Raw genomic sequence first — 14,354 nt, forward strand, 5'->3', positions numbered from 1 at the left:
TTATGAGAGTCATTATAGCTTATTAAATGTTTCATTTTGTTTTTGTGCTCAGGCTGAGTTTGTAATGGCTGGGTTTTTATAGTTTGGTAATTTTAATGATTTGATGCTGTTTTCAAGGATTTTATCATGTTTTATTTTGTGAGCTGCCTCAAGCTTGTCTCTGGAGGCAGCATATTTGTTTTCTAAATAAATAAATAATAGAGATCTCTTTATCTGAAGTGCTAACAGTCCAGTTGGTGGCCTAGTTTTGATTACATTGAGCAGAAGTAGAAGAGTGAAACCCCCCACACTGTTAGACACCAATCTGAATCAATGTGCATTCTTTTGCAATTAGCCAAACGTGTGTTTTTCTATCATATGTATGTTGGCCCTTAAAGGTAATTTTGAACCCCAAAGAGCTGTTTACACAGGGAATAAGTAAGATTTGATCTCTTATCGACAGAATGAGGTAGTGAATTGAGATGGTAGAATTATGGAATATATCATTTCAGAATGAAGTATTGAATACTCTTCCACTAAAAACTCTTTGAACATAATCATAAAACAGGAAGGTTTATCATAGCTCTCTCCTGATTCTGCATGAACGGAATTTTTCATATGTGGAAAATTAAAATGCAGTTCCTATCTGCAGTTTGAATGATAGAAATGTAGCATTAGATGTGCAGACTAGACATGGACACGAATTGAAATACGAATCAAATTTAATGACAAATTGGGCCACATTTTTCATGAAATTCATGACTTTTGGGGCCAATTCATTCGATTCGTGAATGCTTCATGATGCCAGACAGGCTGGCATCGTTCCATTGATTCCCTAGGCATCATAGGCCCGGAATGTCTGCAGACCTTTTGTTGCCATGAAAACCTTAATCTTCGCCCACATAACCTTGATAGACAGCTCTCACTGCCAACCTGAGAGCTGAGCAAAGCTATAAATGATGAGTTACACGTGGTGGGTCTGCGCAAGTTTACCTGAGAATTGTAGTCTGAGACTCCTTCCCCTCTCTGTTTCCCTTCTCTGTTTTTAAGAACAAGATGGTGGAGTAGCAGCGGCTGTGGCAGCCTCAGCAGCTCCTGCCACTGTTCACTGCTTGCCAGCTTCAGGATCCCTTCTCTGACTCTCTACCTCCTGTCCTCCTGCTGCTCTGACATGCCTTACCACCCCCTCCTGCCCCCAAGCTCTCCTGAGCAGATCCTGAGTGGATCCACTCTGTTCAGTTTTTCCTTCGAGAACTTGGAAGCGGGGGGGGGGAGGGCATGTCAGAGCAGCAGGGGGACAAGAGGACGGGAAGGAAAAGTCAGCAAAGAGAACCTGAAGAGAGGAAAACCCAAGTAGATTCGCTCCGCTTTTCTTCCAGCAGCAGCAGAAAGCAGGTGGCCAGGAGGACGGGAGGGAAAAGTCAGCAAAGAGAGCCTGAAGAGAGCTACTTGGAGGGTGACTGAAGGAGAGTCTGCTGAAGTCTCCCTGCAAGTTTGGCATCTCTGGGTATGAAGGGGGCCGTTATAGGGCCCTGGGATCTGAAGAATCACGAACCTAATGAATCATTTCACGAAATGGGACAATTTTGTGAAAGTTCATGTTTCGTGGTTCATGGAACATGACAAACCACAAAAGTTAGGGTTCGTTTTTTTCCCATTTCGTGCCCATCTCAAGTGCAGACACATTCTGATATTTGATACTAATCTTTTATAGATCCAGAGGAGTTAGCTGTGTTAGTCTGTAGTAGCAACGTAGCACCTTTAAAACTGACCAACTTTATTATAGCATAAGTTTTCAAGAACCACAGCTCTCTTCGGCATGGAGGGTATGAAAAAACTGGCCAGACAGAAGCTGACAGTTTCCCATGTTTTTGCATGGGAAAATGGTGGTGGGAGGGGAGCGGGAGCTCTTCTTCCTCCTCACCTCATGGTGGTGTGTCTAAACCCAATTGGGCTTTCCTTTGTTTTTTAAAAAGCCATTCCCCACAGCTGCTGTGTGTCCAAGCACACAACAGCTGTGTGGCTGTGGGGAATCTGAGTTGGGTCAAGGGAACACAAACATGTAGTTTGCCTTTGACAAACCTCTTTGATAGAACTGGAGTGTCTTACCGAAGTCTTTGAATATGGTAAAAACAGAGGGCATGGACAAGATGTGTTCATTCTTTTAATTAGATCTAAACTAGTATTTCCTTTATGCCTTGCAGTCCCAACAATATTATGAATAATATTATATAAAGTAATTGTGAGGAAAAAGGCTCCAAAGATATAAAACTGAATTAGGACTGAAATGCCATAAAATTATTTTTTGGGTAATGCCACATGGATCATCTCATGTTACTTTTTTTGTGTTCTTCTTGCAGCAGTTATGTCTTTGATTATGATTACTACAGAGATGATTTCTACAGTCGGTATGTGTAGCTTTTATTCTTGTTTTTGGGTACATAAATTACACTCCTTTACTTGTCACAATTTCATATAATTGGGTCAGAAAAAGTTTGGAATTTATTCCTCATAGGACACAATTTATTTTTATTGCTTCTTTGTGACTTCAACTTTCTAGTTTACAGTTCATCTTCAGGGCACATCTCATCAACACTATGGCTCCATCTTAGGGTGCTGAGCCATAAAAGGCACTGAGGCTTTGGATAATGGTTTCATCCTGTCCAAGTCCCAGTGCTTGTTTCCTAAGCCATATTTTTCACAGCTATGCTGTATAAGGGCCACTTGTGGGGAGGGATGAATAGCATATGTAAGCCACAGATAAACATAAAGCCACAGATTGCATAAGCAAATACCATCCATTTCAAACAGGATAAGAAAGGGAGGACTTCCTTTGCTAGTAGGGTGGTACCAGATGGCTCCACTTCACTCACCATGCATAGGATTTTGCATATGATTCAGATCAAGCAGTTGTCACTGCTTATACCCCTGCTATTAAAATTGATCCATAGAATTAGGCAAGTCAAATATAGTATAATATAGAATGGCAGTTATCAAAAATATTTCATGTCGTTACGCTGGCATGTTCTCTCAGCTGAAAAGCTCTTCTGAGCTTTGAGTTTTCTAAACTATTAAGACATATTCAGGGTATAACTGACAGATGTTGATTCTTAAAGAGCTTTTCTCCTGCATATTCCATTTTCTATACAGTTCAATCTGGAGCATAGCTTACACAATTTACTATGCTACTGTTTGTGTATGAAAATTGGGTTGAATGTCTTCTATGAGCATCTTTTGCATCTATCATCATGCAACCTGTTTATTAGCATTACAGCAAACCATAGATCTCAAAAACATATGTATTGGTGGGAGGGTGAGCTTTTGCATATATTTTCAGAGAGGCCAATTCCAGCAATCTCCAAGAAGGTGTTTTCTGGCACTCACTCTGCAATGTGTTTTCTGGCACTTACTTCCTTTTCCGCAGAGCATTTCTATCCCAAAGCAGAGGCAGTCCTGGCTTTCCTCCACCTCACTGGAACAGGAGGTGCTTCAGAATAGCCCAGAATACACCTCCAGGGGTATCTATTTGGAAATGGCTGCCTCCATTGCTGGTGCAAGTCAGTGCCTGTTCTCAAAATTCTAAAAAGTGTCCACAGGCTCAACAAGGTTGGGAGGGGCAATGTTCTATTGTCTTATTAGACATTCCCCATTCACATATGAATTGGCATGAACTAGAAGCCTGAAAGACTGAAAGCTATCTGGAAAAACTGGATCTACAACCTTTTGCCTACTTAGGAAGGCTGTATAAAAGCCTTAACAAAGGGCAATTCGTATTTGTCATTCATGATTGTACATTTTACACAAGCTACTTGTGGGATGAGGTGTTATTTCAACAAAGGGACAAGCATAGTTCTGTATCTTTTTAAGCACTGATCTCCTCTCATTCAATCAGATATATCTCCCATTGATTTTTATGAATAGTGAAATTAATCATTTTGTAAGCAGATTTGTTCTTCATTAAGGAGATTTTTCCCCCCACCCAGCAGGGTTTAGTTTCAGAACAGAACATCCTAACTGTTCCTATAAATGTTACTCTGAATCAAAAAACTATAACTAAAAACCATTAATGCCATAATAGAGCTATTTTTAAAATCAAAATTTCATGATATAATTACCAAGATATGTGAAATTATTTGGAACAAATTTTCCCTACTGAAATAAACAGCCAATTGTAATGCTCACTGAAATTACACATAAGGCATGCACTTGAGTGTGAATGAAATACGAATGTTCCTCTCAACATACAAAGATCCTTAAAATCTAATTTTACTCTGATGTAAAGTCGTGATTTCAGAGGGCCATTTTCTCTTAGAAAACAGGAAACTGTGGTCTGCGAGATCTCCCTGACATCAAACCACAATAAACTACTCTGGAACCTCTGTTTTCGTTTTCCCCAAGATTGTTTGATTACCATGGCCGGGTCCCTCCACCACCTCGTGCAGTGATACCACTCAAACGTCCACGTGTAACAGTCACAGCAACTCGCAGAGGAAAGGGTGTGTTTTCCATGAAAGGAGGATCACGATCTGCGTCAAGTGGTACTTCTTCATCAGGATCCAAATGTGAGTTAAATAGTATACTATTTAGGTTGCATGTGATACTGTGTAAAGTATGTGACCTAGTAACTTCTTGGTTCATGAAGAATTCAGTTTTATGAATAAATTCTACATTCATTGCTCTACCAAACTACAATATAATTAGCAGCTGTCAAAGCAAAATTTAGCATGCTATTTCGTATTGGCAGGAAACCCTATTATGGCTCGGTTGACACTTGGGGTCCACATAGATCATATAAATCAGGATCTATCCTCATAACTATCCTCTGAAGTGAGTTAGACTAGGAAATAGCAACTGGCCTCAGTCCACCCATTGAGTTTAACAACCACTTGGGGATGTAAGCCAGACTTTCACCAGTCCGTGTCCAGCAGCGTAGGATGACTGCAAAGATCAGTGTGAAATGAAAAGGAATCATCTGTCCACCTCTGGATTAAAATGAATATAAGGAGAAATGTGTGCGGCGTATTGGTTTCTAGACATACAAATAGGTCCGAGGTGAGAGTGAGGATTGACTGGTAAATTATCAGCGATTAGCTGCCTAAAGGAGAGGAAAGAAGCAAAATTTCCATAAGCAGTTCCTTGATGAAATGAGGCAATTGCAGGACTTACTACCAGCTGAAAAACTGTGTGTTCCTTTAAAAGCCTGTTACCTTCCCTTGCCTTCTTCTCTCCAAGATTTTTGACAATACCTCTGCCAATCACACTGGCAAAGCAGTTTATGAGTAGAGAGTGGCAGTTGGCCAAATTTGAAGACAGGTGGGACATGATTATAGATACTTTATATCGTGCCCCATTCATGATATTATATACACTCCACACACTTATATAAGATAAAATCAATTAAAACATTCTTGGCTGGGAAGGGACTTTAAAAGACAATCATATAAAATCATATATAAAAAACAATCACTCGTGTAATGTGAAAAGCAAAACAAAACATTTTCAGCTGCCTCAAAGGCAAACATTCTATAATATCCAGAACGAAATAGCCTCACACTGATGATGATAGTGGCATCCCCAAGGAGCTAGAAGTGTGTGAGTACACAGCTTCCCAAAAGAGATTTGTTTAATTGTCCTAAATAGTGCAATCTGTATTTGCCATTCTGTAGTCAGCCAGCATAAAGACCTGGAAGACAGCCGTGTGACGAGTAAGCGATTGTGTTGGTGCTTTATAAACAAGCTGCTAAGCAATAGAGAAGCACAGCTGAAAGCTTGTATCAAGCATTCCCTTGGGGCTCCAGAGCTCTCTGTAACAAAAGGGACATAGTGTCCTTCTTGGATTGTCCTCAGCAAAAATGTCGCAAATCCTTTACAAACGAAGAGACTGCAGTCAGGTAAAAGCAATCTGAATGTACCAGGCTGGGTTATGGCCTAAGTATGGTAGGGGGATTCACGTTATTCCCAAGACTGGATGTATAGAGTTGGGATCAAATTGGGAGGAAGCATACTGCTGTTACACTCAGGGCCTCTGGTATAACTGCCTGCCATGTCTGTGGCTGAGAAATGATTCAGTCCCCGGCTCCCCATCCTGATGTTAAGCCCTGTCTGCACTGCTAGTGCCGTCTATGGATGTGTGAGGAGAAGGATTAATCCCTCCCCTTTCCCCTCCCTTAAGTCCAAAAGACCCTGTTGAGTCTAAAAGAACCCAGAACAAGCCAATCACTTCATTATCTCTGTATAGTAGGGCGTGTGACCTTACCTACAAAGTCATTTGGGGCTCACGGATCAGTCTGCCAAGTCTACTTCCCACAGTAGATATACAGGTGGAAGAAGCCCAAGCCACTTACATTTGCTTTCTTGCTTTTGGGCCATATGTGAACATCCTTAGACATGAATATTAATGCCATTAAACCAGAACAGAGAATTGAATCTTGAGTGAGAGTATCACAGCAGAGTGACCTGCAAATGGGCAGTATGAGTGCTCCGATGCCAAGTGCCTGCAGATACCACTTTCATCTCCTTGAATTAGTTTGAAAATTGCATTTATGCAGCTGCATTTTTATGTCAATGGCCTGAAATGGCGGAGAAACTTTCATGATCTCCGTGAATTACATTAAAAATATATGTTTCACATTCAGAACATCTGGAAAAAATTGGGGAAGTCAAGGTTTTGGTGGTGTTTTTTTTTTAAAGGAGAGAAAGAAAAAGACTTTCATGCTTAATTTCCTCTTGGAATTGCTTCCTTTCTCATCCTCAGCAGGCAGACTTTAAAAGGGAGACAGGAGGGAGACATGATTTTTTGCTGATATGTGCAGGAATGCAGCCCATTTTGCAAGGCATTTTGAAGAATAAATGAACAGCTAGTTTGTAGAATGCCACTAGTACTTACATCAATGGAGAAATTCTGATTTACTTGATGTTTGATTGTGCTATTCATCTTTCCAAATTAAAATATGTATCCTATGTTACTGATTTATTTTTAACTGAGGAATTTTACTAATAAAGGTGGTGCGGGGGGGGGGGGCGGATTTTCCAGCTTCTAAAGTTCATAAAAGCAGAGTATTGCCCAAGGCCCCCAGTAACCCCAAGACTGACATTGCTCAGTAATGGCTGAATGAACCATGTAGCAAACGGAGTTCTGCCTAATTTACCTTCAGAAGAACCAGGAGAACAGACATGTGAGGGAGCCAGGGCAGACAGAGGATACTGTAGTGTGAGGCTTGTTGGAGTGTCTCCAGAAAGAGCACACTCTTGGCCGTGACAATATACAAGGGAAAGCATCCGCAGCCAGGCAGTTAGCTTTGCAGAGGAGAGAAGGGAAGGTTTCTAATAGTTTCCAGTGGAGCTAGGCTGTACTTCTCTCTCTCCAGGCAGGACAAGCAAGATTACACTCCGGAGCAATATAGGGTGGTTTTGTGTGGGTGTATCAGTAAAAATAGCGGCAGGCAGCCCATCTCTAAAAGCAGCAAATTGTCTGCTAGCTGTACAGCAAGACTTAAATGGTCCCAGCTTGCCTGCTTAATGAACTTGAGAGATTTGCATCTTTCTTTGAATCTGACTAATTGCTGACCAAGGGGTTTGGATAAAATCCAGTGGCTTGAAAAAGAAATCTTTCCATCTTGAGCAGAAAGTTCCTTTAAAATTAACAGCTGACTTGGGGCAGCAGATGTACATCGCCATGCTGATACTCTATGAGAAACATTGCTTTCTGCATGAGAATAGTAAACAGATGTTCCCTGAGCATGAATGCTGAACAGTTCTTTTCATTATTGTGTTTATGCATCCAGGGTAACATTGGGAGAAAACAATGTATAGTACTGTTTTCATAAATAATTAATTTTGACTTGGTAACTTCTAGCAGTTTTGATATTAGTGCATAAGATAAATAACTAGAGTTAGAAGTATGTGGCATATGGTTGGATCTTCGTTGGATCTTGTGCTAATCCAAGGACTTACCTCCTGGGTTTTTCTATGAAGACAAGAAAATCCAGGGGGCCAATTTCTATATAAGTGCAATATCTAGCAATGTCTGAATCCAGGCTACCAGTGCAGTCCAGAACAGAGTTATGCTCATCTAAGTCCATTGAAATTGATGAGCATAGAAGGTTGTAACTTTTCTTAGGATCGCGCTGTATGTCTGCCACTAGATGCCCTTGTCATTCTTTATACAAATCAGATAGTTAGAGAGAAATCCTAAGTGGAGGATGACTTCAATGGACTTAGAAGGGTATGACTGTGCATAGAATGGCACTACAAATTGTTATTATACCCAAGGCTAACATAAACATCTTCAAAAAGCATCTGCCCTTACAGTGTAGTTTCTAAGTACTGCATCAAAATTAGATGGAAGTATTTGTCCACTGAGGGGGCAATGCTTCCTGAAGCCAGCTTCATTTGTCCTCAATGGCCTCAACACAGAGCCAAATCGGTTTGGCTCCATACCATTTTGATGACACTCCATGCACTACAAGTGTCCAGATTGGCTGGGATCACCCATGTGACTGATGCAAGACACATTGTCCTCTCTTTCCATTATTCTTCTGTACTTTTCAATCACATCATCATCTAGTGAGACCTGACTGGTGACTTGATGTCGTGACACCATCATGTTCACTATGTGATCCCTGAAGGGCTGTGACCATGTGACTATTCCCAGGGAGGACACCCAAACGAGGAGAAAAGGCAGTGCATAGTCTTGAGGCACGGTGCTTATCTTTAGTAGCTCAGAGGAGATACTTCAGCACTCTCCTATAAAGCACATCTCCTCCAAATTGAAACAGATAACCTTTCAGTATCGCCTGGCTGAGTTATGACATATTCTAATTTCCATACTCATTGGCATTTCCATTTCTTTTAAATGCAGTCGACATACACGATGCAACTTCATTCTCTGTTCTATACTGAATGATGACAATTGCCATTGAGACTGAACTGACCTTCAAGATGCATCTATACACATGGCAAGAGAAAGTTAAGGTCTAAGTCCCTCTTGGATATGTACCAATATAGAAATTTACCAATCCCCAAAGACCCTAATGTATAAGATTTTTTTTCTTCCTAAAGAAATAAAAATATATAGACTTAGGAATGTATAAGGCTTGATCCTGAACACACATTGTAGGATAAAAAGAAGATTTTATGTTAGAATTCCTTTTGTTAAAATTATGATTTGTTCACGGTTGGTACCTCTTTTGTCGTTGTTGTTGTTATTCTTTTTCCACTTAGTGAAATCAGATGAGTTGCAAACAATCAAGAAGGAATTAACTCAAATCAAAACAAAAATTGACTCTTTGCTAGGGAGACTGGAGAAGATTGAAAAGCAGCAGAAGGCTGAAGCAGGTAGGTGAAAATGATCTATAGCTGTTGGCAGCTCATTAAAGGGTGAATTAATCCAGCGCAGAATTATCAATCATATTGACAGTTAAGGGTGGGAATAGGCTGCTACCCTCCTTTCTCTGTAGTCAGGACTGGTACATTTCCAGGTAGGGCTTCTGATTTCTACATAACCAAAAGAAACTTCTGTAACCCTGTTACCAATTCCATTGCCTCTGCGCATTTTAGTATATATGAATTGTTAGCATCAGAAATGTGTAGGATGAAGAATTAAGGAAGACCTTGTTTAAAAAATTGTATTTCAACCACTCGTTCATTATGAATTTGGCAGGGTGGTGAAAGGGACTTAAAGGTAACTTTAAGGAAAGCCATCTTAGGAACCCCTCCCCACCTTAGTGATGGTAACCGGTGGCTTGAAGGCTACATCTGACTCCCCTATTTTTTCCCAGCCCCTACTTAACTAGCCTTTTCTGTGAGAAGTGCTGACTCACTGGGAGGGAAGCCTGCCTTTTGCCTTCCTGTGACATTGCAGAAAACCCAATGGAGTTGCCATAAGTCAGCTATGACTTGATGATAACACTTTACACACGGCATTGCAGAGGTCTCACAGGAATCTTCTCATTTCACGAGGGGGCGTGTGTGTGAAGTGGCAGAAGCTTTTCAACTGACCCAAAGTGAGGCTGTATATGGAGCTTTGCAGTGCACAAGGGCCTGCTTCTTACCCAGTAGGCTCTGTGAAAAATGAGACGCTGCTGGAAAAGCCTCTTCAGTGCTGCAGATCACAAAATGAAGACCGTATCTGGTGGTAGAAGTGGCTGGTGGTGGCATTGTTGTAAATGGTCACATAGAATATTTTCCCAATAATAGGCCATGTATCATTATAAGAGAAACTGTTGTATGTGTTGAGTGTTTTCAAATATATAAGCTGTGCCATCACTACTAGGCAGAAATACCACAGCTCACACTGCTTTTCAAATTCCTTCAAAGGAATCCTTTATTACCCTCTGGCCGTACTGCAGCACCTCACAGCCATGTGGCAAGATCCCATCTCACCCTCTCTATCCACATTCACATGACTATATAAATAAATAAATATATATAGCCACTCATTTACCAATAAGCACAGCTTTCTACATATGTTGGCAAATGCTAAAAAATGACAGGGTGGTTAGAGTTCACGTTTCTGCTGGAGACTCCCTAGGGAAAGCATGGAAAGTCACTCATGGACCAAACTTTACAAGAAGACCTGTGACTAGATCTCCTAAGTGTTTTTTTTAAAATTATTGTTAATAACTAGCAGCCACAGGAGGCCCCCAACTTGTATCAGGGCTGCAACATGAGGAATTAACTCACAGGAGGTATTTGCCCCACTGTGCTGTAAGTTCTCCCCAGCAAGACAAATAGAAGCTTCAGGGGGGGTCATTCAAGGTTGGGAAAACAACTGGAAGAAAGATGAATGGCACACTACAGTCCAGAGGCACTCATTATAGCTGTCATTTATCAACCAGATCACTTCGGAAGTCCTTTCATGGATCTGTTTCTGGATTTTCTACCATCTCATCTAGTTCTGTAGTTTGCTTTGTATGAATTCAAGTGATCTATTTCACTGTGAATCTTCCTCTCAAAGAATAAAAGTTAAAAAGGAGAGTTCACCAAGGTGCAGTACAAGGTCTACTGAAATGAATGGAAGCTTCATTGAAGCTCCATTGAAATGAATTGAAGCAGTGCAATAGTGTGTTACAGAAGTTATTTTGCACAAAACAGGTGCTATGGACACAGTCAATAAGAGCTTCTACAAACTTACAGGCTTGCCTTAGTCATTGTTTCGTTGCTTATTTCCTTTGGAGGAGTTCAGTCACCTGCTTCAATGATTTATACATTTCACAATTTGGACTATAATGATATCTCATATGGGAGAAAGGTATGGTGAGCATGAATTAATTAGAAAACTGCCACTAGTGGAAATGAGATTTTCTCAAGTGATTCTCTATATGCCATCCACAATCAATTAACACCCTCTTTGTATGTCAAAGGGGCTGCAGTTCTGTTTAACAAATCGGTTAGCCCTTCAGACAGTACATCACAACTAGAGGACCCTGTGGGATTGTACAGGGTTGAACTCCAGTAATGAAAGCAAACTTAACGTAAAGTATCATGTAAGAGATAGTAGATCAACTTTGTGTTTCAGTCTCTTAAAACTATAATTGGTTTTCTCGAGAAGAAAGTACATTTGAAAGAACTTGATAAAGCTCTGTCTGTGGATTCATGCTATTACAATGGTAAATTAATCCAAGAATTAATGGGAAAGTACCTAAAGAATTATTGGAAGGTTGCAGTTCACTGCAAACATGCAAGTAGAGAAAAATAATCAATACAGGTTTGGGGGCCGATTTTATTCCATTTTTTTAAGGACTAGAAAATAGCAGGAATAAGCAAATGACTCCACATTAAGGACTTGTGTGCATATAAAATCAAGAGCCTCCAAACTGTTTTTGAAGGGCTACTAGCTGAAGAGCCTGATTCTCATTAATGTTTGTATGAATAAGCAAGAGTACGTACTTCTTTTTTAAAGAGAAGGCAGCAAAAGTTGTGATTGCAGTGGGGCTGTCTTTGAACTTCCTTTGTTCCCAAATGCAGCAACAACACTGTTAGAAGATGTTGCTTATAGGCAGCTTATTTTGCCATCTGCCATTTTTCCCCCTGGGCTCCATTCAGTGCTAGTTTTCATCTTTAATGCCCGACATGGTCTGGAGCCAAGGTATGTAAAGTATTTAGGGTTGCCAGGTTCCTCACGGTCCAAACCAGGGGATGAGAGGTGTCTTTGGGGGGGGCGCTCAGGGGGGAGACTCATCAGGCACACGTACAAAGTGCATGCGTGCCCTGGAGCTTTCATTGTTGTGCCACGAATGACATTGTCCCCAGAATGACAGTGAAGTCTCGGAGCACGTTCCAGGGCTCCTGGCCCATTCCCCGCACCTGTCCCCCTGCTGGCCAGGTAAGAAGGGGCAGAGGCTGGGAGCAGAGAGACGGAGAATTCTAAAAGTATTGCCTCCTTCTGTATAAGCCAAAAGATCTCCTTTTGAGGTCCTGCTCTGTGTCCTACCTTTCATGATAGAGGATGAACAGCAGAGCATTTTCTGCTGTGGTATCTTTTTTATATATTGCTCTGTCCCTAAAGCATCATTTGGTACCAGAGCTGTTAATATTCAAGTGCCAGGCAAAAATTTGCCTATTCCTCCAGGCATTTAGGGAAAGGTGAGAGGAAGGAGAGGTTTGGAAGGTGGGGGTTCCAAATAGTTTCCTTCTCCCATGATTGTTCACTTCCCTCTGCTAGCTTGTAAGTAATAAATATTAAGAGTTCAAGGAGCATTGTGAACTTGCTCTACTTGTGCAAGTGAATACAACATGGCATTGCTGTTTCCAAAAAAAAAAAAAATTAAAAAAATAAATCCTCAAGTTCTTGGAAGATGTAACTCAGAGGCACTTTTTCAATGGGACAGGGAAAAGCTACCCTGCCATACATGGTTATTCCCCAGGAGCATCTGTGTCTCTGTCTAACTCACCAAGCTTACTTACAGAGATAAATATTGTTAGAAAAGGTAGATTCTCACAACTAATGTAATCCCAGAGAAAATAACTGTCTAGGATTATTTTGCAGAGGACTCTGATTAGTGATCCATTTAGGAGTTTGTGTATTCTGCTCCTCTCTGAAAAGGTATACAATACAAATTCTTTGTATTATACCAACATATTGACACAAATTTGATACAAGTTGATATTATTAATGTAGATAAAGTGCTGAAACAGTAGCATATAGTATTATCTTCTGGAAAGGAGAATCGCCATTATGGAAGATCCAACATAAAAGCTATTACTATGCAAAAAAGCCTCCCTGAGAATAGATGTTGGCATCTCATTTGCAATTTTTATGGAATAGGCCATGAATTCATTTAAATACAAATCAGTGAACATGACGATCTGCACTAAATTATATTGTTCTTAAGGAAAAGACAGACATAATGTAAAAAGAGGTTTCAAAGCGTATTCTTCAGATCTGAAATGAGACAAGTATAGCAGCAAACCACGCACAAGCTGACTCTCCTCTTCCCTCCTGTCGCCTGACACCCCCTTGTCCTCCTCCACTACATTTTCTAGTTGAGGAAAGGTAACATTTGAGACACCTGTCAACCTTCCACAGTTGGACCACAAGGTGGTTGTGGAGAGGGAAGAAAAAGGGAGTGGGTAAGGAGACTAGAACAGGAGTAGACAATCTTTTTGGCCCAAGTGCTGGCAAACAAAATGGCAGAGGAAAGTGAATGTTGTAGTTGTTCAGACATGGCAATGTCAGCATCTCAAAGGTTCACCTTGGCGGGTGGCTGCACCATTGTGGGAGGCAGTGGTGGGCAAATGCCATGACTGTTGCCTTCTCTCTTGCCCACTGTCAGTGCCTTGGTTGCTTAAGCAGAGAACACTGGGAGCCAATCAACATGGTCTAGTGTGCTTCCGTTGGCACGCATGCCAGAGGACGTTTACCTCTGGACTAGAACATTGTTATGAACTGTAAATATGTTTCAAGCTGTATTAAAATTGATATTCTCCCCCCCCCTCCTCCATTTTGGTCATGAGTTCTAAATGGAGAAAGAGTATGTGGGATGAGGACTCTAGTAAGAAAGGGAATTACATAAGATAGAGTGAAAAAGATGGCTAGATCCAACCCACGCAGTTGCTCTGTTTCTTGGATTTCATATATATAGAAGGAGAGGAGTTAGCCATGTTAGTCTGTAGTAGCAAAATCAAAAAGAGTCCAGTAGCACCTTTAAGACTAACTAACTTTATTGTAGCATAAGCTTTTGAGAATCACAGTTCTCTTCATCAGATGCATGATGAAGAGAACTGTGATTCTCGAAAGCTTATGCTACAATAAAGTTGGTTAGTCTTAAAGGTGCTACTGGACTCTTTTTGATTTCACATATATATAGAAGTTGCTCAGATATAAAATTTGAGTCCAGTAGCACCTGAAAAACCAATAAAATTTTCCAGGGTAT

General features: G+C 40.8%; 1 protein-coding gene across 1 annotated transcript in view; it reads left to right on the plus strand.

Annotated features, from left to right (window-relative positions):
* The window catches only part of RALYL (RALY RNA binding protein like), a 205,340-nt gene that overhangs the window by 166,540 nt on the left and 24,446 nt on the right, over positions 1-14,354 (plus strand). The window contains exons 4-6 of the mRNA XM_054985052.1: positions 2,340-2,387; positions 4,378-4,541; positions 9,202-9,315. Coding sequence (XP_054841027.1) covers positions 2,340-2,387; positions 4,378-4,541; positions 9,202-9,315 — 326 coding nt within the window. The remainder of the gene's footprint in view (positions 1-2,339; positions 2,388-4,377; positions 4,542-9,201; positions 9,316-14,354) is intronic.

Source organism: Eublepharis macularius, chromosome 7, assembly GCF_028583425.1.
Source record: "Eublepharis macularius isolate TG4126 chromosome 7, MPM_Emac_v1.0, whole genome shotgun sequence".
Classification (NCBI taxonomy): domain Eukaryota; kingdom Metazoa; phylum Chordata; class Lepidosauria; order Squamata; family Eublepharidae; genus Eublepharis; species Eublepharis macularius.